This window comes from Centruroides vittatus, unplaced genomic scaffold, assembly GCF_030686945.1.
Source record: "Centruroides vittatus isolate TY-2023 unplaced genomic scaffold, ASM3068694v2 contig_400, whole genome shotgun sequence".
Lineage (NCBI taxonomy): Eukaryota > Metazoa > Arthropoda > Arachnida > Scorpiones > Buthidae > Centruroides > Centruroides vittatus.
Genome location: NW_027122215.1, coordinates 2,296,976 through 2,322,494, shown reverse-complemented (window position 1 = coordinate 2,322,494; position 25,519 = coordinate 2,296,976). Strand labels below are relative to the sequence as shown.

Here is a 25,519-nt window from a genome sequence, read left to right as displayed (position 1 = left end):
AAATACTATATTTTAAATACTGTATAATTATTGTGGTCTGAAGACCACGTGTTCTGTTGCCTAACCGGCTCGTAACCAACTCTTTGGGTGGTCGGTGTGGGCACCAGGTAAAGCTCTGTTAAAAGTGGGAGGAGATTGGTCAAAGACACTATGCGATGGGCCAGGTAAAGAGGTGGCTACGTTTCGGAAAAAAAGAGAGAGAGAGAGAGAGGAGATCGCGCATGCTCAACGGAAGAAGAAGGGACTTTTTTCGGAAGAAAGAATGGAGAAAGGACGTGTAGGCGATAGAGTCGCGAGATTGTTTTTTTTTGTGCGTGTGTTGTTTCTTTTGTTTTAGTGTCTGTTATAGCGAAGGGACACTTATGGAAGAACTATAATCTTAATAATTCAATGAGCGTAATATAGTAAATTATAGTTATGACTTATAACTCACATTTTGATTTAAAATTAACAATTAATATCTTAATTTAAAAAATATCAAATTTTTATAAAATATCAGTTTTCAGTTTTTTAATAGTTTGAATCACAATTGTGTAGAGGGCGCTCTTCTTATCATGTGATTTTCTTCTCGTGAATTTATCGTTACACTTCCTAAGGTAACTTTTTAAATTTTTTCGTGATTTATCCTAATTCGTAATTATTTCTACGTATTAGAATTACAAGTACAGTTTAATAACTTGACTTATATATTTATAATGTGAATTACAGAAAGGTTGTGATGCATGTATTTTTAATGTTACTTATTTGTTACCTCTTCAGTTTACTTTAAAAATATTCATAGTGCTAGTTTACAAGATTTGGGATACCTTTAATTTGCATTTAATACATTTTTAAATAATCAAAGAATTTAGTTGAAAGATAGATCAAAGTACGTACAGTACAGTACATACATGACACAAAGATTCATCGAACTTATCTATATTTAGACCAAACTGTCTAACTATAGATAATTGCGAAATAATCTTGAAAATGATAAAAATTTTATTTAGTTTTGACTTTATCTGTTTTTCAAGTTACATTGTTAAACTAATTTCTTAGATATGAAAACGAGAGATTTCTTCCAGGCTCACAGTGGAGAGGCTGGGTGAAAGATGTGGTCTGACATATTGGTAATAGATCTGTGACAAGTTTCTGTACTCTCTTGACTAAGTTGATGGTGAAGCAGATGACATTACATCACAAAAATCGTGATAGGTGAACCACCGAAGAATACTACATGCAATATAGTTTCGTCAAAAAATTCATTTAAGGGAGTCCTTACATTATGAAGTTATTCGTAATAAGCAATACAATAATACTTTGTTTGGGGATACTATAGATTACCACCTATGGAATTTCGGATCTTTGAGTATATATCTGAACTCAGGAGACCGAGACGAGTTCAACGATACCCTACTTTTGTACCAGAGACGAAAAATAATAAAGTTATCATACGTTTTTCCAGCGATCGCGTGATGATAGGGAGTGCGTCGCTCTCTCCACTAAGTCGGCCTCGCTATCGCGATCGGAGTCGCGTTGCTTGCTGTTAAAATTGCCTTTAGTAGGCGTTTCCCCCCCCTTTTTTTACTTTGTTCAAAACTACCGTGAATCAATAACTAGTGACGTTTAGCACATGGCGGCCTGCCGGCGGCTCCCCTCCGGGAGGTCAGTCGGGAGCACGAACAGTGGGAACGGCTGCCATGTTCGCTGCCATAAGTAACATTAAAAGAAATGGCGATCGCGCGATGATCGGAAGTCGCGTCGCTCTCTCCGCTCTCGTATCGCGTGTTTAACCCTACTGGAGATGACCGTAGTCCGACGTCATGGTTTGCAGACTTTACCGCAAGATGGCAGTACTAGCAACTATGGTGCCGTCTTCATGACAGCATTAAAAAAGTATGATAACTTTATTATTTTTCGTCTCCGGTCCAAAAATGGGTACCGTTGAACTCGTCTCGGTCCCCTGAGTTTAAATATATAATCAAAGTTCTGAAATTCCATAGGTAGTAATCTATAGTACACCCCTTTGTTTATTTTAAAACAAACATACGAAAACTAAAAACAAGTACACGCTAATAAAAATTCAAATTGTGACAGAGTAGAAAATTTAGTTCTGTTCGAGATTGTCGAGTGTGAAGTATTGTTTACTGACACAGAAAAGACAAGTGGTAAAAGATTGTTTTGAATGTTTATAATACTTTTTGTGGGGTTTATTGTGAATAATTTCATAATGTAAGGACTCCTGTAAATTAATTTTTTGATGCAACTGTATTGTGTGTAAATATATTAGCATTCTTCAGTAGTTCACCTATCACAATGAATTTTATGTCATTTTGTCAAAATCACCACTGGTGATATTTTTATTGAAGTGGCGATAAAAATATAATAATGGTGAAAAAACCCTAATCCACTTATTTCAACATTCAGAAATTGAATCGCAAAGCATGCTTCAGGAAAAGCAGCAGAATGATAAGCTCCTGTGTGATGGGAGTCTTGTGCATCACATACCTTATCAATGTCATGACATCACACAATAAGTTCAAATAGGAAAGCAGAAAGTGATATTGAAAACCAAAGGCAGTTTTTATGCAATGCAGATTTGGGATTTTTTATTGACTGACAGAAAATTTGGGGAACTTTTGATTGACTTTATCTTCTGTCGGTATACGAAAGTATAAAAATTTTGATGTGACATAACATGTGAAATACTGTTTAAACATTGTGATCAAATGTGTTGGTTGGAATTATTCATTAAAAAGTTATTCAAAAATGATTCTTATTTTTAAACGATAGCTTAACATGTTACTTTTGCTTTTTAGACAAGGTGATAAGGCTAATTAGTAAGTGAAACTGATGGTAAAAAAAAAAAAATTAAAATTGGCAAAATGATTGGGATTTTTAGGGATTTTTATTTTTTAAATTTTCCAGAGTGATCCCTGGTTGTCTGTCATTATCAGCTTGAGAAAGAGTATAGAGTTGTTCACTCAGATTTGATCCTGGGATACCCAGAGTGGGAGGCTGATACCTTAACTGCAATGTCCATTTGACTGGCTATTAGTGTTGCCAACTTTCAGAGTAACAAAGTCTGAACATAGTGCGGAAAAAAAAACACTATCTTCAAAAAAGTGATGAGCAAAAGAAAATCTACAATTGAACATATTTTTTTTCCTGTTCCTTGATGATGATATCATTTGCATGGCCAAGGGAATTAAGACATCAGTCTATTTCTTTGGGGAGCTGGGATCAAATCTGGATAAGCAACCCCAGGAATTTTTCATGGGAAATCTATTCCAGATGCATCAGGCACTCAAGTTATATTGGGTTGAACAAAGTTTTTGGTTATTTTTTAACAGCTATTGTTACTTAACATATGTGTGATTTTAATAATAATATGAAATTTAACACATTAATGCTAATGTGAGATTGTATTCTTTGTTTAGAAGCTTATTTTAAACTTTTTATTTCACATTTTGTTTGAATAAAATCAAGTTGAGATATTTTCAGGTAAAAAACATATCAGGCATATTATACTTGGAATTTTGAGAAGGATATAATGCTATACAAACAGTAAAAAAAAATTATGTATGTGGGAAGATCTCCTAAACTTTGAACATATCAAATATGGTTTAAAAAGTTTTTTTTGGAAATTTTGGACAGAATGATACAAAATGTATAGGGTAACCAAAAGATGTGTATGAAGAAAAAATTGCATTGTGAAAAATCAATGAATAACACATAATACATATAATCAAACACCAAAAATAAAGTGAAAAAAAAACTGAAAACATACAAATGTGATGCAAGAGCAAAAGATAACTTGGACACAACAGATTGTGTTTGTTTATTTCGAGTGCATTTTTTTACTGCGCACACCATTCAAACTTTGAAGCTTTGTTTAAATTCTGAAACAAATTTTTTTGTCAAATTTGGCATTCATAGTTAGTTCAAAGTACAGTGGTACCCCTCGTATAACGTACATAATCTGTTCCAGGTGCCTGTCCATTAAGTGAAGCATCCGTTATAGGAAACACATTTTCCCATAGAAATACATGTTAAAACATCTAATTCGTTCTGCAGCATAAAATGACCATACTGTATCATAAAAAAATGAACATGGGGTGCGTTCATTTATTCCTCCGCGTAACTCTGCATGAGCGACATCCATTAAAAAATTCCCACAGGAACGCGTTCCCAAATTCCGGTGGGAGTGCACGCCATCGAACGGCAAAAATGGCCGCTTGTAGCAGTAGTTTACGGTGGAAAGCAACATGGCGTCCTCCATGGCTAAGATAGTTTCGTTTCTGGGTCCATTATGTGGTTTTATGAATGAGAATTTAGAAATTGTGAAAGCGCGAGTTAGCGCATGCGGTGATGTAAGTGTCTTTACGAATTTTTTTTTTTTTTTTGAGGCTATTTTGAATGCTCTTTTAACAAATAATCCATTTTATGGTTAAATTGGGACCCTTCTTTTGCCTTTTAAAGCTCGTAGTTTAGAATTATAGATTCCTCCATCATGATACTATTGATAGTGTGGGTGCCGCCATCTTTCTTTCTTTCACCGTTGTTCCTAACTGCCTACAAACAGCAGTGCACTCCCGTAGTGGCGGAGACGCAGAGCGACCGCTATTAAAGAACGCACCCACGGAGCAGTCGCCAATTATGCCGGAAAGTCCGTTGTTCGCAGCCAGTCCGTTTGCTCGAGTCACGTAACGGCCAAACAGAAAGTCTGTTGTTCGCAAAATACATTATACGAGGTACCACTGTGCATCATTTTCCTCAACAGTATATTTAACCAGAAATGCTGAATTGATGGACTAATTTTCATACTAAGTAACTGGATTATTTGCAAAATAAATCTTTTAAAAATAATCAATGCTAATATTAAATAGAAATATACAATATATTTCTTAAAATTTTAGAAATACAATTCTTATTTGGATTTTAATTTTTGCACACTAAATTCCTCATTTGAAATCATAATACAGTTAGCCTTTATCATTTCATAAGCAATGAAACAGCTTGCAACCTGACAGATCACATTGGAACATGATATATGATATGACATGTAGAGATAAAAAGGAGAGGTATTCAAATATATTTAAGGAAAAAAAATTCTTAGAATTATGAAAATTATCAAAATAGGATATTAATTTATTAATTTTTTGTCTACTGTAATATAATAGCAGACAGTGAATTCTTCAATTAAAGCAAATTATTGCCAGATTATATTGGGCTATGTTAATTCAATTCACTACTAATTAAATTTCAAGCAATTTGGCCTAGAGGTATGCAAATTACTTGAAATTTAATTAGTAGTTAGTAGCATTAATGTAGCCCAATGCAAGCTGGCAATCATTTAGTTTTAATCTAAATATTGGATTTTTAGATGTTAATATTTGTATGTAGTGAATTTTTCTTATTTTTCTATTTAATTTTTCAGAAAGTTTTCTGGATATCAGATTATTTGCCTTGAGCTAATGATAAAAATCATATATATGTATTATTCAAGGTGACCAAATGAAAGGTTTATTTGAAAGAAGTAGAATGAGGAATATCATCATGACGTGAGTCAGATGTCATGAGAAATATCTAAAACTTGAACATTTATTTATTTTAGCTATACAGGTACTCCTCACTTTACAACCGAGTTCTGTTCCGATGACTACGTCGTTAAGCGAATTGGTCAATAAGTGAGGAGCTTGTGCCGGGAATATAGGATCGTTGTAAAATTAGCAATTATGCAACAAACTTCAAATTTATTCATAAAAAGACTATTATAGTATGCTATTAGCCTATTATAGTAATGCTATTAGCCTATTATAGTACTATAAGATTATTATAGTACACTTAGTGCGCATGTCATCATCTGCCACTGACCAACACTCAAGCTGAGAAAGGGGATTCCCCGAATTGCAGGTTGAAACTCGATTGGCCGTAAGTGCGAGTGGTCATTAAGCAGATAGGTTGTAAAGTGAGGAGTACCTGTATTAGGAAAGTTTAATTGAGACTGGAGGATTTGATCCTGGAATCCCAACCACTTTTCAGTCCCAAAATTTTCGGGATTAAGTTTTCCTGATCTCGAGATTTTCAGGATTGACATCATTTTAAAAAATGTTGACTGCATGTGACTGCATGAAGCAAAACATTTAGTGCAAGTGCTCTTAACAGAATTGCTTGCCTATCATTTCAATATAAAATACAAGATGTTTTATTCCAAGCAAGCAGCACAAATTAAATTAACCTAGTGGGCTTGCGATGCTTGCTTGGAATAAAACTTCTTGTATTTTGAGCTAAAATGATAGGCAAGCAGTTCTCACTGGGTTACCTGGTAATATACTTCATTTTTGCATTTTTGAATTTTTGCGGGCACCAATCAATTTTCTGGCGCAGTTGAGAGCACTAACAGAATGCTTATTTTTAGTCGTATGTAGTTCCTGCACTTTATAGAAAGTTTGCGATTAGTTTATTTGATAGATGAACATTAATTATTTTATTTAATGGAACATTAAACTTTCAGAAAGTTTATGAAAATACTGTATCGAAACCTCATTTGAGTTAAACTGTTTGATTTAACATGTAATTCCCTATGTTGGTCGGTTGAAGGAAAGAAAATGACTTCAAATAAACACGACACTGAGTTATCCCAGTTCAAGTTAATCAAGTTCCACTGTTATAAAATTTTTGATATCTTTTAGTTGTTTATTGTTAATTTCTATAAAATTTCTTTAACTTAAAATTAAAGCTAAATGTGAATTGTTAATGTAATGATATTTCATTCTGTTGATAATTCAAATTTTTTTGTAAAAATTAAATTGAAGATGATTTGTTAATAAACTGGGTTATTCACAAAAAGAAAACATTTCTTGTTTAAATTTTTTAATAGCACAAGTTTTCATGTTATAATTTTTAATTTTTTTTTACTTGAACTTACATTATAATTAAAAATCTTATAAATTTAATTATATTAATTCATAAATATTCTAAGTCATTGCATAAAGATATTTCAATATCACAGTTGAAACAAAATATTTCTGTGATTGATTGATTTTTTTTATTTTATTTCAGACAATGGTTTCAGGTCTTGAAAGTATTCCACAGCAAACTGGTTATCTAGTTATTAATGAAGATGGTGCAGTAATTTCTGTATGTTGTTGTAATAATTTATTTATTTTTCAGTTTTATAGCTTTAAAAAATGGGGATTAAAATGATTTTATAATTTCAAATTTATTTTAAAGTAAAAGTAACAAAATTAAACATTCTTAAATTATTTACTTAGTTTTTCTTTTCTGTTTTGGAACCATGCCATTTCTTTTTAATAGCTGTGTTGTGGAAGTGCTAGGCCCTAGTGTTGCATTCCAGTTCATTGATGCCAAACTTACAAAATCATTTTTATTTAACTCTTTAATTTACAGTACTTGTTTTTTGTTTTAATATGCATTTTGGATTTCCTCCATCCTTTATCACTTTGCTACTGTAAAAAGGACTTACTTAATATAGAAAACTTGTTACTTTTATAAATTGTTTAAGAATAAGTTTCTTATATTGAACATTGTTTATCAACAATCTTTATTACTTCATTTTTATTTAATAATAAAATATTTGTATTTATATCGGGTTGTAAAGATGAAATTTAGATATTTCAATGACTGGAAGAAAATGTTTCAGAATGTTCAATGTGGGTATACAAGTAGAGTAACCAGGAGACATTTCATTACATATTTTGTTGGAAATAGATGCATCAGCAATGTCTTTGACAATATGAAATTTTCTTGCCTTGCTAGCTTAGTTTCTGTATTATTTTAGTATTAGTTTTAAGCTTTAAAATTTACTCTGGCTTTTATGTAGCTGCGCTACTTATTGATATGATGTATGTTGCAATTCAGGTTTTCTTTTAGACTCATGGCTTTGCATCCTAAAAACTGCATGCCAACATTAATCATAAAGGGAGTTGTAACCTTATGTACACTGCTCAGAGGAGTCTTTCCTTTCTTCCTTTCTTTTCTTTCTATCTCCTCACCCTCCTCCTTTCCTTTCTTGTTTCTTCTGCTGGCTAAACACTTTGTGTATGGCTGTTGTTTATTGTTAAAATAAATAGTATGAAATTTTCAAAACACATTTGTTTGCTGTTGCTCTATCACTTCAAAAGTGGCCATGATGCAATGAAGGCTCATAGTCTCATCTGCAAGGCATTTGGCAAGCACACAGTCAACAGGCAGACCTACCACAATTAGTTTGAGAAATTCAAGGATGGAGATTTTTCATTTGATGAACTCCATCCGGATAGCAATTCCACCATTGATGACAATCTCCTGCAACTGATAGATGATAATCCACAGATAATAATCAGAGAATTAGCACAACAACTTGAGTGTTCCCTAATACCCCGTACGCACCAAGCATTTCAATCTAGATTGTGGCCAAGGTCTGTGACTATGCCTTGGTGTGACCTTCCTCGACCGTTTCAATCTTGACTGAAACGAGGTTCAATCGCGATCGACTCGAGAGTTCTTGAAACTAGATCTAGTTATAAGAGAGATCCCACAGTCCCATGTGCACAAGAAAATACAAGATGGCTGCGGAACACATGTTGGGCTATCGACAGAGAAATAAAAAAGTTACTGTATTTGGAGAGACGATGACATCTGTCTATTATTAGATATATGGCAAGAAAAAGCACTGTATTTATTTCTAACCAAAACTTTCATTTGTTTGTCAGTGTTCGTGACTTACTGCGTAGTTATGTCAGTTTTATCATTGCATGTAATATCCGGGTTATTCTCAAGTGGACTGCCTATGTGAACAGAACAGTCACAATCCAGATTGTAGATAAATCGAGATCAAAGTGAGTTGTGGATTGTGTGCGAACATAGCATTACACTCCAAAAATTGACAAAGTCCAATACTACTACTAAAATGTGGCCGTTCATACAGCAAAGATGATCTTACAGAAGCTGACCAGTCTGGACTGGGAGGTTCTGGCTCATAAACCTTCAGCCCAAACTTGGTGCCAACTGACTACCATCTTTTTCACACCCTGCAGTGCTATGTTGTCAATATACAGTTTAATGCCTTTCTGAGAACAATGCTTGAGACTTTCTTAAAAAAAAAAATCATCATTCTTTGTTTATGGGATCAAAAGTTTGCAGCAACGGTTATTGATATTGATGGTGATTACTTACAAGACTGAACTGTAATTGTTTTTGAGTTAATTGTCAATAAATTTATTTCCAAAATGTCTAAAATTTGTCTCTACAATTAGATATATCCATTAAAATATCAAAAATTTCCTAAAATTTTATTCAATACTGTTAAATTATTTGAACTCTAGAGAAATGATGCCCAAAGTTATTGATTGGTGGATTAAATTGTACATAAATTATAAGTAGGTGGGCCACACACATTTTATATAGTCCATATATACAAAAGTAGGATATTTCTATTATTTATAAATAATGTGTCAAATATATTCATGGGCCAGATTTGGCCTGAGACACAATCACTATAAAAAGACACATTTCATAAATAAAAATAAACTACCATCTTAAAGGCAATATAACATTTTCAGCTTAGTTTATAGGCATTGCCAGGAGTTCTTTAATAATGAATCTTTAGAACATTCAACTGTTAACTGTTTACAAATTTTAGAATATTTGATTGTATAGTATTTACTTATGTACTGGATCTACAAATAATAGGCATACATGGCTTGCCTTATGTGTAATTTTAGATATCACACTTTTGCAACCTTTAAGTTTTGGTTGGTATTTTATGTTCCAAAGGTTTTCAAATTTAACCTTTTTAAAATCATTCTGTTCCAAACATTCTGATTTTGGAATTTGATCATACTCTAACCTGATGCAGACCTTGAGTAAGATCAAAAGCATTTGTTGGATGATTTATTAAACGTTTTTGTTACTGGACATAAAGGTTCTTCAAGGGTTGTTAAAATATTTATTTTAATGATAAGATTATGGTTACAATGTATGATCATTTTTATCTCTTCTGCCATTTTAATGATGGGTTGTCAGACTTACTGTCTCTAGACACACTTTAAAAATGCACAGCTCTGATGTTTGTAGGTAAAACAGGTCCATACAGAATTACCAATTCTAGATAATGATAAGATGAAACCATGTACCACATATATTAATTATTCATTATCAGTTCATTATTTACCTTATCATTGAAGTGAATTTTAGATTCTTTTAAAATTAAGAGAAGTACAGAATACTTTCCTAGAAAATTTTTTGAATTTTATCATCAGAATGTTTGAAAATTATTTTGATGAAATATATATAATTTCTCTATATTTGAATGAAATAAAAAAAACATTTTTAATTGTAATTTCTACTTGTAATTATTTCTTTCACTTTCTAGATTTTTTGATAAAAATTTAAAATTCTTTTAATTTTAATAGTAAGGTTGAGGCCGAAGTTTTAAATGTGAAAACGTGTACGTCGGACGTTTGGCACCGCTTTCCTGTAAGCCTAGAAGTTTGGCAATGGCCTTTGGAATGTCAAGCATGATTCCACTGACTTTCCAAACATCATTGTCAAACTTCTAGGCTTACAGAAAAGCGGCGCTGAACGTCTGACGTACACGTTTTCGTGTTTAAAACTTTGGCCTTAACCTCGTTAATAATTCAATTATTCTTAGAAATATTTTTATTAGTAACTTTCTGAAATTTGTGAAGAAACTTTACAATGTTTTATTTATTCTTATTTTATTGAATATTTCAGTCTGGAGGAGATTTAGAAAATGATGAACATACGGCAAATATTATTTCATCTATGGTACAAGTTGCAGATAAGTCTCATTTAACTGTTGATAGTAATGAATTTTTTCAGACACTTTCAGGTGAGTTGTTGTATAATTATTTGCATAAGAATTTTTAAATTTTTACTACTAAAAAGAATTCATAAAATATAAAATCTGAGTTACTGTATATAGAATTAAAACTTTTATTTTTCAGTGATATATGATGACCACTTTTACGTAGTTGCTGTGTCTAACAAAAAAATCCATGTAGTCAAAAGGAAATATGTTCCTTTAGAGCCAGTAAATGTATAACAATAGAAACAGTTTGTTTTGCATTTGTAATTATGTTTTGATAAGATCTTTGATTCCTTTTAACAGTTTGTATTTGAACAATGTAATATAAATCAGTAAATGCAAATTTAAATAACCTCCGTTTGATTTATTATGTATGTTCTATTATAATAATTTGAATACTGTTTGTAAATAGAATGTATTTGTTTTTTATATTAAAAATTTTATAAGCAATAATTATTATTATTATTAAGCAAATAATATAAATAAAGTGTATAAAAAGTGTATTTGAATTGTTTCTCTGCTTTACTATGTAAAACTTTAAAGATTTGTAATAGCTAAACTTTCATTTTTACACTGATGACAAAATATTCAGTTAAATAACTATCACAATATTTTGTTGTCATCAGTGGTTGATACAAGGGAAAAGAGGCTAGTGGCAAAAGCTCTCTACTGACATTAATTTTATTTGTTCAAACTTCAAAATGTTTTTTAAAAACATTTATGATGACAAGTGTGTATAGTTTATTGAACCATCTACAATGCAATCATTGTCATGCATGTGTTGTATGGTTTCTAGCAAACTTTAATAAATTTTTTTCTATTTGCAAAAATTTCTATGTAATTCAAAGGTAATTTTTAATATATATCTTACACAGCATTATAAATATGATTTTGGACATTGCAGAACATATTAAATTACTTGATATAATTATTTTTCATTTTTTAATCTGATTTCAAGATATTTTGTATATCTTAAAAATAATTCTATCCTGGGATCCCGGGAAACAGTTCACTTTTATCCCGGAATCCCGGGACAAGCAAAAGATTGGGAAATGAGAAACCCTAGTTGTCATCTTGTTTAATTTTAAATATATGATGTCTGTATGGCCAAGTGGTTAAGGTTTCAGCCTACAGCTCTAGACCAAGAATGAATCCAGGTGGATTAAAAAATCCTCTGGAAATTTTTCAGGTAGTGGTCTGGCCCCATTCTTCAACACCCCATTATGGACCTAATCAAAATCTACAATGATCTTGCAGGTGTCACCCTGGCTATTTTATAGCAATCACCAACCCATTTGCCAGGTTGCTTTTTTGCTTACTGTGCCTTTTTGTATCAACCTGAAATGAAAGGGCTGACAATAGTTTTTGCAATTGTGTTTCTTAAACAACTCTTTTTGTTTATTAACAGTAAAATTGTATCAGACCAAGATGGATTCATTTTCTGTGATACTCTTTTTTACTGAGTGACTTTTTTTATTTATTCTGGATGTTATGGCTATTCACCACTCCAATTGTCAGATGAATATAATTTTCATAAATTGCAAATTTTGTGACAGGCAACATGACCCCTGGATAGTGTTACCACCCGTCCGGTTTTCACCCAGACAGTCTGGGAATTGACTCACTGTCCAGGTGAACTATTAATTCTGTCTGGGAATTTCGTAGAAATTGTGAAATTACAATGAAACAAAGTTCTTGCAAATATTTTATAAATTTACACCATTTGAACAACGAAAGACCTCACACTCACTGAAACTCATCTGCCATTCTGCCATGTTAATCTGTTTATGCTGATGTGTGACATGCAACCTGCCTCTCGACCTTTTTCTTTTTTTGCTTGTGTTACTCCTACGCAAGTCCCTAGTCCCTAGCTGTAACTGATTTAGAACCAGCATACACGTTAATTCTTCGCATTGTAAAATGACATTGTGCATGCGTCAGGAACTTCTGTTCGAACAAACCTGACCTGCCATCTGGGTCAGCGATTTTGTAAAGGTGGCAACACTACCCCTGGGCTTGATTAAAAGAGACCCTCTTAATGCTCATAGGGCAGAATTAGTAAAAAAAAATAATATAAACAAAAAAAGTCAAAATTCTATAACTGTACATTAAATATTTGACTTTGAACATTTCTGAATAAAAGTTTTATGAACAAATATTTATAAATGGCCATTTCAAATTTTATCAAGCATCTGATTTATTATTTTTACTCATAAAATAATCCATACTTTGTTTGATGATTTAAAATGATTATTTGCAAATTTCATAAATATAAAACATTGTGATTTATTTTTATCATTTAACATATATTTGAATAAACTTTTGATAAATTCATACTTGACAATGATTAGAACTTAAAAACAAAATGTATAGATAAAAATATTTTGTCATTGGTACTATGGTTTCATCAGTTAAACAACAACAACAACAAAAAAAATGTGATATACGAATTAAAATTAGAATGGTTTTGAAAAACTGGTTTTAAACTTTACATCTTAAATTGAAAATAAAAACAATCCAACAAAATTAGCATGGAGTTAACTATAGACAGGATGTTAATATATTCCCAAGGATCTTGAGACTTTGGTTTTTGTGATTATAGTTTTTATTTACATCAAGTTTACAATAAAGTCATATTAATTTCATTTCTTTATCAAAAGTTTGAAGTTTATTGTCTATCAATCATAAGTATTCACTTTTTGAACCTTTGTATCCGGTTCTTTTTTACTCCACAAAACAAACGTTTTTGGCCTCACTCGAAGTCTGCTTCAGGTTAAAAGAATAAAAGAAAACTGGCTTCCCAATTATTTGAATTATTCTTCGAGGAACATTTAGCTTTAAAATATATTCGAACATAATTTTCTAATATATGTGTGCGCTACATAGCGTTGTCGTCATCTTGTTCTTCGCATACGTAATGCCAGGCGTATGAAAGTGTGTTGCCGTCTTTAGAGTTTATACATTTCCCTGCATGGCCGACCCTGTATATTTCAAGGGCTTCGAGGGCCCTGATGTCTTCAGCCCTGATGATGAGTGAGTACTTATTAAATAAACTGGTATTCAGACTGGAAGATTGGGTAACTATCAATCATACCAAATTTATCTGATTATTCATTTCAATATTGGCCTTTTATTAACAATACTTTCATGTTTCACATTTGTTGAGCTTATCTATTATCATTCTGAGGATATTTTGAATGTGAAATTAGCTTGTTTTTTTTTTATACTTATAAATTCTGGATATTCAAATACTCCTGTTACAAAGAAGAGTTATATTTTTGGTCAAAACTTCTGACCTGTACATTTATCCCCAAATTCTTACTAATTCCCATTTCCTACTTGGTTAATTTTACGTACAGTTTGTTGAACTTTAGGGCTTACTCTACCAATTGCAGTTCAACTTTCATTGAGAAGATTGTGTAAACAGTATGGAAGCTTAGCAAATAAAGGAAAAATATGGCATTATTTTGTGCTGTTAACAAAGCCTTATAATAGAACTTTATTTTATGTAAATGCTATAATTCAAGCATTGTAAGAGAAGTTTGCAGAGCAAAAGAAAATATTAAGAGGATTTGAAAGACATGAAATTGGCTAAGCTTGTACTAGAGGAGAATTTTGAACTAGAATAAAAACAAAAATTCTATTCTCTCTCAGAGAAAAAATGCTGAAACCATTTTGTTGTTTTCTTTCTTTAGGGTGGAAAGAAAACAATGGGGACAGTTGGGTGGGGTCCAACATCTAGAATAGACATCCCATGAAAACTTTTTGAAGTTGCTGAACCAGACTCAAATCCTGATCTGCAGAGTGTAGACATGCTTTTACTGTCTCAGTTGTCTGACCATCATTTTGATATTAAAAAATATCTGTAATACACCAACTTTGGATTTAAATATAGTTTGGGACTATGTCTTATAGTTACTCTTCAAATTAACATCTTAAGTAATGTTTTTATTACTTATAATTGTATGTAAATTTTGTTCTTTGTATGTGGTTTTATTATTTTCAATTTATGTTCTAAAGATGAAATTTTTCATATTCTTTCAAAATTGTTATTTTAAATTCATAAATCATCTTTTTTATAGCATTTGATTTGTACTGGTAAATACTGGTTGTTTAACTATATATTATGTCATAATTTATATTGTTTCTGAATAAATGCTTTGTTTGTCTTTTGGTAAACAGTATCAATAACCTATTAGTTTCTTTGACCAAGATGCTAAATAACTCTATGAGTTGTTTCTGTCAAGATGAGAGAACAGAAAAAAACAAACAGAAATTATCTCAATTAAATGAAAAGCTGCTTATATTGTTCTGTAGTTTTTGTTCTATTTTAATTGATGAAGCTATAGTATTAATAAAGTTAACAATACTTTTACATTTTTTTCAGTGTTTACATCATTGCGACATGTGTGTATCATAAACACTGTCAGATTTCATGAATTTATCAAGTAGTATTTTTTTGACTAACCAAAGCTTCAATATTTAATTAATATATCTGAATGTGTTTTAATATTCTAATAGGTTTAGAATGTTTAAAAAAATTTTATGACCTCGTCATAAAGATATAAATTTATAATGGAATAAAATATAAATCCATATTCTTTTCATAGCTTGCTCAGAGTAAATCAGTTATTCCTATCTTGGAATTCCTATCAGTAATTTGTAACAAAAACTAAAAATTAAAGACTGTATATTAAAAGCTGATCGAAGCAAAATGCATGTTACAATACTGCTAATGTTAATGATAAGTTGGATGAATTAGGGTCCTGCCAGTAGGCACCAAGGCCTGGTAGTGTAATACAGACTTGTTCTGCTCATTTTGAATGCTGTACTCTAACCTCATATAGCAGTAAGTAATTCATAAAAAAAAAACCATTATTAAACATGATGCATTATTAATGTAGAACACAGTGAACACATTAATTATACTTTTATGTTGTCTGGATTAATCAAAAAGTGTATCATCTGAAAAGAACATTTTCTACATCCAAAAACAAGGTGAAAGTGCAGCGTAGTACTTGAACATCAATAATATTTTGTAGTTGACAAATTCCTAGCAGACTCCCAATGTTTCTCAAAAATTGCTTTTGACTAATGTTGATTTGCATTTCCATCAAAAATGGTGACAAAAACAAATACACACCCACAACAATCCACTATTTTGAAAATGTATGCAGCATGACCCTTTCATTTTTTCTAATTTTACTCTATTAGAAAGATGTAAGGAGCAATCATGACCACAGACTTAGCTGGTATGCCCCAGTCAATTTAGAAGCATTATTTTGAAGGTCTACCAGAAGTGTCTGTGGATCCTTCAGGTGGACCCCTTGTCCAATCTATGGTTAACAGTGTTGTAACATGTATTTTGCTTCAATCAGCTTTTAAAAGTATAAAAATCAGAAATGAAATTATCATCATGTTTATAAGTATAGCATATACTTATAAACATGATGATAATTAACTTAGTATTTATATAAATTTATTTTTGGACTTAATCTCGAGAACAGAGTTATATAGATGAAAGCAAAGACCAAACATGGAAAGATTAGGAGCAGAAGGCCCTGATATTAACAACTATATAGGAACTTTTTATTACAAACCTAAAGAACATTATTTCTATTCAAAAATTTTCTCCTGAAAAGGAGTTAGATAGATGACTGGCACAACTCCATTGCTAACAGAAAAGTATGATGTACAGGGGCACAACACTACTAATTTGAGCAGAGTCCCTCAATAACACGGTATATACGTTCTGCCGTGTTATGCAAATCGGTGCTATACGAAACAAAGGACTAATACAAAACATGGGGTTACATTCCAGAAGTATACTATTCTTTTTCATTACTACAAGAAATATGTATATTAAAGAAATTAATAATTAACTAACAAGCACAATTAAAAGTACTGTTAATATTAATTTTAGTTAAATGAGGCCATTTTCTTTTTTAAGGTATTGTCATCTGAGCTTTTTTGATGATCTTGATCAGAAATATTAGAAACGATCATTTTTTTAAAATTTTTATCATAATTTTCTATGGATGGCAAAAATATGTTCATTGAAAATTTGTTCTAGAGGGTCATTTTTGTTCAGTTGAGTATTTGTCAGGATTTGTGTTCAAATACCAAATTTTTCCAGTTGGGAACAGTTAGAGTACAGTGATACCATGGTATTTCGTTCATCATTTTTACTGATTACTTACCTATGGTTAAAAAAAGTTTAATAACACCTACAAATGTTTAAACAAACTTTACTAAATATGAAGATTAATCTATAAAAAACAATTAGTGTCTTAAAGGCTAAAGTCTGAAAGCAACGGCAATGACCCTGGTTGATAGGGAACTTAGGACAAGAAAAAATTGTATGATCAGTTTTCATTAAAGTAAACCTGACAAAAGGCACAAAACAAATTGAATTTCAATATTCTAAAATCCGTGAGAAAATTTGAGACGAGCTGTGTGCTTACTCAAGTAAAAAATAATATTGATTAACGACGTTCACACTTAAAATTTGTAGTTTTGTATGGATTCCCAAAACTGTGCTAGAGCGAAACCAGTTGTGTTGTACAAGAATTTTAAATTAAATAAATTAAAATATATATATATATATGATTAAAAACTGTAGCCCAGCATTGTGACAATCTCATAATAAATTGCTCATTTTAACAATGCAAATACTGTATAATGAAATTTATTTTGATGTGTTACATTTGACATTTTCCTCACCTTCAGTCTGCTTTCATATCCTTCATTTAAGTAAAATTGAATAATTTTTGCAATATTTTATTTATGAAAGCATAATCTACAGAACACAATTCTAATCCTGTTTTTGTACTTCTATTAATATTAGATTTAAACTCAACATATTAAGATATCTTATTTCAGTTATAATTAAACATTAATAAATCAACCCTTAAAATTTTAATTAAGTGTTGACTTAATAGAAAAATTTATCAATTATTATTAAAATAATTCACTACCATTTAACCACTTGCACATTTTACCACTTAAAATTCACAGCATAGATTTTAAGAATCAGAAATTGTTTTTATTAATTTATAAAGCTAAATTTTATTTAAATTTTTATTATAAAATAATTTTATACAATATTTATAAGAGTTTTGAATTAATTTCTGAAGAATATTCATTCAAAGAAGACAACAATGTTGTTATTTCGTTACATTCCTCATGTGGAAAATATTCCACTTCTTTTGATGCAGCTGCTTGAACACTTTTTATCATCAGAGAAGCTGAAGACAATAATTGTTTAGTTAAATTTTCATTAGAGCAAGATTTTTGACAGTGTAAATAGGCTTCTGTTAATTCTTTGGCATGATAGAGTACTTCTTTGCAAGAAGATGGATTTTTTTGCCAGTTTTGTTTTTGAATAGCAGAACGATAAGCCTTTTGTAAATATTGTAGGGCACGTTCCATTGTTTCTTGATTGTTATCTCCTTCTGGATTTAGGCATAATTTTGCATACAATTGCCATGCTTTTGAATTATTTGTTACTTTAGATGTTATTCTTCCAAGAAGTGTTAATGCATTCTTTCTTAACTTTGATGCTGGATGTCCATATATATCAGGCATATCTTCAAGAATAGCTTTAATTAAAATAGAAAGAACCTCTTCATCCATATGCTTTCCTTTAATATCAATCAATCGATGCCAAGCTTTAATCACATCTTCAAAAGCACCAATGTCAATGCACACCAACAAATAATTTTCCCATATTCTCCAATCTTCATAATTACATTTTAAAGCTTCTTGAAGTGTCTTCCATGCTCTTTCTTTCTGTTTCATTTTAATATAAGCATTTGACAAATTATTCCAAGCTTCAAAATTGTCATTATCTAATCCCACAACTGTGCGATATGATTTTGCTGCTAATTCATATTCTTCAGTTTTGGTAGCTGCATATGCTAGAGAAAACCATACTTCCAATTGAAGATGATTAAGTTCTAATGACTTCTGAAAATATGGAATACATTCTTTGTACTGTTTTCTTTGAAAATATAAATTTCCCAAAGACTTTTGAGCTCTTGAATTTCTATGGGAAGATAATTCCCATGCTTTTAAATAACAAGATTCATCATCAGTAGCATCACCAAGCAAACACCAGAGAAGGGGAGTTTCTTCTGTTTCTAAAAGATGACGTATTAGTGCTTCGGCTCTCTGTCGTCGTTGCAGTCGTTTGTAACAATAAACTACATCTTCCCACAATTCTAAACGTAAAAATATTTCAAGAGCACTTTGATTAACTCCTAAAGATAAAAATATATCAGCTAATTCTTTTTCCATCATCCAGTATGGAGGAATCTGGGTACAATAAAAAAGATATAATCGTGCAATAACGGGAGCATCCTCTTTTAAAGTACAATCAACCAATTCTTGCATCTGCATCATTGCTCTTTCTACTCTCCTAGAATTGGTCTTTTCTAATTGACATCTGTGCATTAGAGATTGAATCTGAATACACCATACCTTAGTTTGTTTCAAGAGAAAATCAAAATATGTCATTAATTCCTCATGCATTAAGGGGTCAATTGAAAAGTATTTCTTTGCTAAGCTACTTAATGCAAGAATTATTACTTGCTCTTCTGGATACAATGTGTCTACTTCATTATCTTCTTCATTTAAAAATTTTATCTCATTCAGGATAGTATCATCTTTAAGCGTTATATTTTTTAGAAATGAATCACTTATTAATGATTCATTTGGTAAAAATATATCTGCAATTTTATCTGATCTTTTAACCTTTAACAGTAACTGTGGTAATGCATTTTGCTGATAATATGTCCTCTTTCCAAGAGCACTAGATAACTGAACATCTAATCCAATTATGTCTTGAGCCAATAACAACAACTGTTTTGCTTTTGTCACTTCATGATAATAAATATATATTAATGAAACCTCAACACAAAACTGGACATGAAGTTGCCAGTGTTGCTTTAGACTATCTGAATTTTGAATTTCATCAACAAGTTTGAATATTTTGGAATGTATTATGGGATTTCTTTCCATCATAGTAAGTTGGTGGACTCTTAAGCATCTCAGCAACCACCACTTGGAAGTTATACAATCTTTCAATTGTTCCTGCAAGTCTTGAAGAATAATTTCAGCAAACAGCAAGGTTTCTGGACATCTTATCAGATTATATACTGATTCATCATTTGCTGATAAATTAAATTTAACCCATTTTTCCATTTCTTCATTAGAAGAAAAGTACGACGATAATGATGGAAATATATTCACACTTTGTTTAATTGGTCCTGTCCAATTTTTACTAACGAATAACTGTAAAGATGCAACACCAGTTAACAATACTATCAACTGATTAACTGCACTTCCATTTGAGTATTCAGCAAGATTACTTTGAACTTGTGTTTTCCAATTATCATGAGATAATTTACAAATAATATTTTGTAATCGTGCATCCGTTAAAACCGCCAGATAATCACCCAATTTTAATTTTTCCAAAATATGCATTAAAAAATCAACATCAGAGTCTTTCGCGTCAGTTAAATCTTTCAGTACATGATTACGAAAACTACCTCCAATGACATCAAATTCAACTTCAAGAATTTCGGCCATATTTTTCGTTATATATAAAACACGGAATACAATAAAATCACTTAGACACTATTTGAGAAATTACATCTCGATTCATCTACCTTGTCTTGTTAAACCACGTGTATAGCACGTTGCCAACTTTAACTGCTAACTTATTTCCAACATAAATATATCGCCAAAATTCCGCAATTCATAATTTTAATTCAAAAATCGTTATTATATATTTCATTACTTAACATATTAATAATGATAAATTAAATATATAAATATATTTAAAAACAATTTATCTGTAAACAATTAAACAATTTTTTATTAATCTATTGGCTAATTTATATACACGATCGATGCACTTTACAAACTCTCACCTTCCTTAATTATTATTAATATTAAACCCATAAGCGACACAGTCGCAGAAGAATTCAAATCAATTTAGGATTTCTACAAGATATTCTGTGGCAAAGCTCGGTGTTGGATCAATTCGAGAATTTCTAAATTTATCGTTTCCGTATGAAGATTAATTGGTGAATAATATAAATGTAATTACCAGGAAACGTCGTAACAATTGAATTGTTACTGTAAACTATTTTATTTCTGTAATAAAGTCCCTCGTTTGAATTGGCATCGAGTTATTTCAAAATCACTAGAAATTGTCACCTTTTAAATTGTGCCCAACTGGGTTTAATCGTCTAAATTTAACTCGTTGAATTAACCATTGGTTTTTAAGAGAAACCCCTGAATTGTGTGGCACGGCATTTGCCAATGCAAGCGAATCATTTACTTTTACATTCGAGTCAATGGAAAGTTTCGCTTTGCTAACCAGAAATGGGAATAAATGAGCACGTTTGTTTGTTTAGTTATGGTCAACGCAACACTTAGGCGATCTGCCTAGGGGGTGTCTTCCAGGAAGTCTTTTTAAGAATGGCCCCTATTTAGGCGTTACAGACGTGGAGCAAACCCGGAAAATTCCACGTGACCAGCCCGTCCGAGTGAGGCGCGAACCCACGCTCGAACTCTAGTGTTCAGGGAACGAAGACTGCTTAGTTACTGATGAGCCTAAATGAGCATGTATTTCAAATAGGACTAATCTTAGACAATGCAATTATTGTTTTTATATGGATGATTCTGCTTGGCGTTAGAGTCGCCACTTGGTATAACAATATTAAAGTGGGCGATGGGGCGTTAGACATGATAGGAGGACCCCTGTGTACACAGAACAGGGGGTGTTACTACTAACAGACACAACCAAGAGGGCGGTAATTCAAAAAACAGTTTGAGAAGCACTGGTTTAGGCGGCGAAAGTTCGAATGTCGAGTTACGAAAGACATTTGCTAGCCACTTAGAGGGGGGGGGAATCTATTCGATATTCTTGCGTTCGAATATTTACGATCTAGAACACTAATAAAAATCGATGTAGGGATGTAAAAACAAAAATGAGAACTGTTCAAAATAAATTAACTATTTTCGAGCTATAGTAATTCGTTTTACTTTTTATTTTCATTGATATTTTATTTTAGGATCTTATGTGACAATTGTAAATGGTTATGTACTGTACAGTACAATACAAATTGAAAACAGATCATGTACAATTATGTACAATTATGTACAACAGATTATGTACAATTTGTCTTTTTTGTAATAGTTAATAGGTGTAATTTTTCGAACACTTGCTTTTTTCTATAAATAATTTATAAACAATTACATTTAAGCCACCACAAAGCTGTAAAGATCACAAATGACGTCATAAATTTCGGAATACCGAATATCTTCCTGTTATCTTACGAGTTATACCTTACGAGCATTCCGTTCTAAACATTACTGTATAATTTTTTACAGAGAAATCATTCAGTCTATCTAAAGATTTAACTTGTTTTCATTTTTAACTAACAGTAATTACGAATAAAGCATTCGTAATTTGTAATTACGACCAGAAAATACCACAAAACGAGTCCGGCTATTAGCGCTATTTTACGCAGCGGCGTAATTTAGAACTAATACTCGCTCGGGGTCTAAACCAGGGGTTCTCAAAGTGGGCGATACCGCCCCCCTGTGGGCGGTGAGTAAATCTAGGGTGGGGGTGCTGGTGGCAGGGTACTGAACGGTGACCAAAGGTAAAAGTTTTAGACGGCCGGATGGCCGAGCGGTAAAGGTGGCAGCCTACCGCTCTGGGGGACCCGGGATCGAATCCGAACGGGTCGAATAATCCCCAGGAATTTTTCAGGGGGTGGTCCGTTCGGATATGTCGGGCCCCGTCCTCACCACCCGGTCGCCCCATTGTGGGCATGGCCGAACCCATAATGGGCCTACTAAAAGAGGCCCCTCTTAGTGCCCACAGGGCGGAAAGAGTAAAAAATAAAAAAAAATAAAAGAAAAAAAAAAGGTAAAAGTTGGGGTATCTGATGGGTTAGGGGGCGTTGGGTATAACTTTATAAAACAAAGGGGGCGGTGGATCGAAAAAGTTTGAGAACCAATGGTCTAGACCAGGGGTCGGCAACCTTTTGAGTCGGAAGAGTCAAAAATTACAATTTACAAAATTTCAAAGTTTTTAAAGAGCCACAAAATTTTTTCTTGCCAACAATAAATAGTACTCGCATAAATAAAGTTTTTTGATAAAAAAAACTAATCTATTTATTCATATATAAGTAGTGTTTTTCACAACAAATTAGATAATATATATATGGCATTATTAGATAATTACTTATTATTTAAAAATTTATAAAAATTAAAACAATTAAACATTTACTTAAGTATGCTGGGGTGTAACCCAAAACCTGGTGTTCTGTGTTTTTTTTCTTCTGCTTTTTTTAATTTGTCATTAAAGGTCTTTATTATTAATTAAACATTTACTTACAACACTAACTTGTACTTGAATAACAAACAATTGAGCAAACAAATTCAATGGGAGCAGTTGGCTTTGCATGGTTTTAGAAAGTTTCGATAAATTTGGCTCATAACTTGTTGTTTTAAGTTTCAGACACGATTCTAAATTTTCATTTGTTAGTTGGCTTCTTACTTTACTTTTAAGTATATTCATGCAAGAGAACGCTTGCTCGCACGAATATGTCGATCCGAAGATAGTCAGCACTCCAAATGCTAACTTCTTCACCTCACTGTAGCAATCTGGAAGACTATTCCATGCGTCGAATGTAAGTGCCTCAAGTCGCGGCATTTCTTTTAAAGCTGTCCACTTTTGTTGCGTTACGTACATACATTTCTGGACCTCCAACTCTTCCAACTTGCTTTTCAACTCTGTAAATTTTCCACTCCACAAAGCTTTACTTTTTAAATCGATCAATTGCATTTCTAGAGATCCAGTATCAATTCCAAATGGCTCAATGTGGATTTCGTTACTATTTGTGTTAAGAGGATTTACTATGAATGCTAGAGTGGTTTTGTTGGTTTTGAATTGCTCAAATCTGTCAGCAAATTCATCTTTAATTTTTTTTATAACTGTGCTGAAGTAATTCGTGTCAACAGTTGCACTGGTTTTATCGCGATATTGCTTTAGAAATTGAAAATGAAGTAATTTACCGCTCTGAATATCTTCTGCAAAAAGAATTAATTTTTCTTCAAAACAAACCAATTCTTCTACCAAAACATAGGCTGGGTTTCCCTTTCCTTGCAGTTTTAGATTCAGCTCATTTAATTTCGCTGTGATATCCACCATAAAGTAAAATTTTTGCAACCATTTGTTGTCCTCTAATTCAGGGTGATTAATGCCTTTTTCATTTAGGAATGTATTTATTTCATTCAAGCACAAAGCGAAACGTTTCAACACCTTACCTTTCGAAAGCCATCGCACTTTATTGTGAAGAAGGAGGTCGGAATACTGAGTCTCCATTTCGTTTAAGAATTCTTTAAACTGACGATGGTAGAGTGCTTTTGACAAGATGCTATTAACAATCTTGATTACCAAATTCATGACCTCAACTATTTCGGCCGGAAATGTTTGGGCACAAAGCATTTCTTGGTGTATTATACAGTGAAACGTAAGAATTTCGTGGTTTACTTTGCTTTGCTTTACTTTGCTGAAGAATCGTTGTTGCCCCTTTATTTTTTCCTGTCATACTTCTGGCTCCATCAGTTGCTATTGAAACGATTTTATTTAAATCGATCTTATTGTCTTCAAGGCATTTTTGCACGGAATTCGCTATATTTTCCCCTCTAGTTTGTCCCGAGAGCGGTAGCAATCCTAGAAGTTCTTCTTTTGGACCTTGGGAAGACATATACCTGACAAAAAGGGTAACTTGTGCCATGTCTTTTATGTCGCAAGACTCATCTATAGCAAGTGATAAGGCAGAAGAAAGTTGAATATCTTCCACCTGCAAATATGTTACATTTGAAGACATTTTAGCTATTCTATCTTGTACTGTTTTAGCGGATAGTGGCAATTCTTTGATTTTTTTCAAGATTTCTGGTTTGTTTTTGAAATCACGAAACAGTTCTTCAGATGCACGTATGAAGCAATCTTTGACATACTCACCATCTGTGAATGGTTTGCCTTTTTTTGCAATTTCTGGTGATCCCGCGAAGCTTGCCAGATTAACATTACTTGTAGATTGCGTCCAGTTACTTAACATGGAACTTGATTGCTGTTTTTGTTTTTGGAGCTCGTCGACAGCTTTTTTTCGTTCTTCGCCGGCTGGATATTTACTAGCAAACTGAGTATGTTTTTTAGTGAAGTGTCTCTCTAAATTTGATTTCTTATTGTGTGCGAGTTTTTCGTGGCAAATGAGACATGTCGGAAGGCCATCTGAGTTGCATATGAAAGCGAACGACTCTGTCCAATTCCGATTGAATTCTCGATGCTCTTTTTCAGTTCTTCTCTTTTTTTTTTTTTTTTTTTTTTTTTTTTTGTAGATGCCATGCTTGCAGTGAAGCTGTAATAAAGAACTTTTAAAATTATTATTTAGGGATCCAAAATAGCAGATGACAAGTTTTGCAATTATTTACTATGTCAACGTATACCTAAGTAAATACATACGAGAAGCTGGGCATAATGAAATATAATTTATCAAAAAACATTTTACAATGATATTTCCCAATTAAAAATACTTACCTAAATAAAATAAATAATTCTCTAATAATTTAATTATTAAAATAAATAATTTAGACACGAAACACTGTTTGTCTCACTTT

The 25,519-nt window shown here is 32.0% G+C and overlaps 4 protein-coding genes across 5 annotated transcripts; 1 reads left to right on the top strand and 3 right to left on the bottom strand.

The window, feature by feature from the left end:
- Positions 1-538: 538 nt before the first annotated feature.
- On the top strand, positions 539-11,316 carry Lamtor4 (Late endosomal/lysosomal adaptor, MAPK and MTOR activator 4). Of its 2 annotated transcripts, none has more exons than XM_067271725.1 (4): positions 539-596; positions 7,045-7,122; positions 10,720-10,837; positions 10,953-11,316. In XM_067271725.1, the coding sequence occupies exons 2-4, from the start codon at positions 7,048-7,050 to the stop codon at positions 11,048-11,050; spliced, it is 291 nt and encodes a 96-aa protein (XP_067127826.1). In that variant the 5' UTR covers positions 539-596; positions 7,045-7,047; the 3' UTR covers positions 11,051-11,316. The 2 variants fall into 2 exon arrangements, with proteins under 2 accessions (XP_067127826.1, XP_067127827.1); XM_067271726.1 differs by lacking the exon at positions 539-596 and adding an exon at positions 608-680 and having other exon boundaries at positions 7,044-7,122.
- Positions 11,317-17,893: 6,577 nt separating this feature from the next.
- Positions 17,894-20,475, bottom strand: LOC136976429 (tetratricopeptide repeat protein 27). Its single transcript, XM_067271693.1, has one exon. The coding sequence runs from the start codon at positions 20,402-20,404 to the stop codon at positions 17,921-17,923; it is 2,484 nt and encodes an 827-aa protein (XP_067127794.1). The 5' UTR covers positions 20,405-20,475; the 3' UTR covers positions 17,894-17,920.
- A 2,720-nt stretch (positions 20,476-23,195) lies between these two features.
- Positions 23,196-24,302, bottom strand: LOC136976524 (general transcription factor II-I repeat domain-containing protein 2B-like). Its single transcript, XM_067271828.1, has one exon. The coding sequence runs from the start codon at positions 24,300-24,302 to the stop codon at positions 23,196-23,198; it is 1,107 nt and encodes a 368-aa protein (XP_067127929.1).
- A 4-nt stretch (positions 24,303-24,306) lies between these two features.
- LOC136976523 (zinc finger BED domain-containing protein 5-like) lies at positions 24,307-24,960 on the bottom strand. The gene has a single exon (XM_067271827.1). The coding sequence runs from the start codon at positions 24,958-24,960 to the stop codon at positions 24,307-24,309; it is 654 nt and encodes a 217-aa protein (XP_067127928.1).
- Positions 24,961-25,519: the final 559 nt, after the last annotated feature.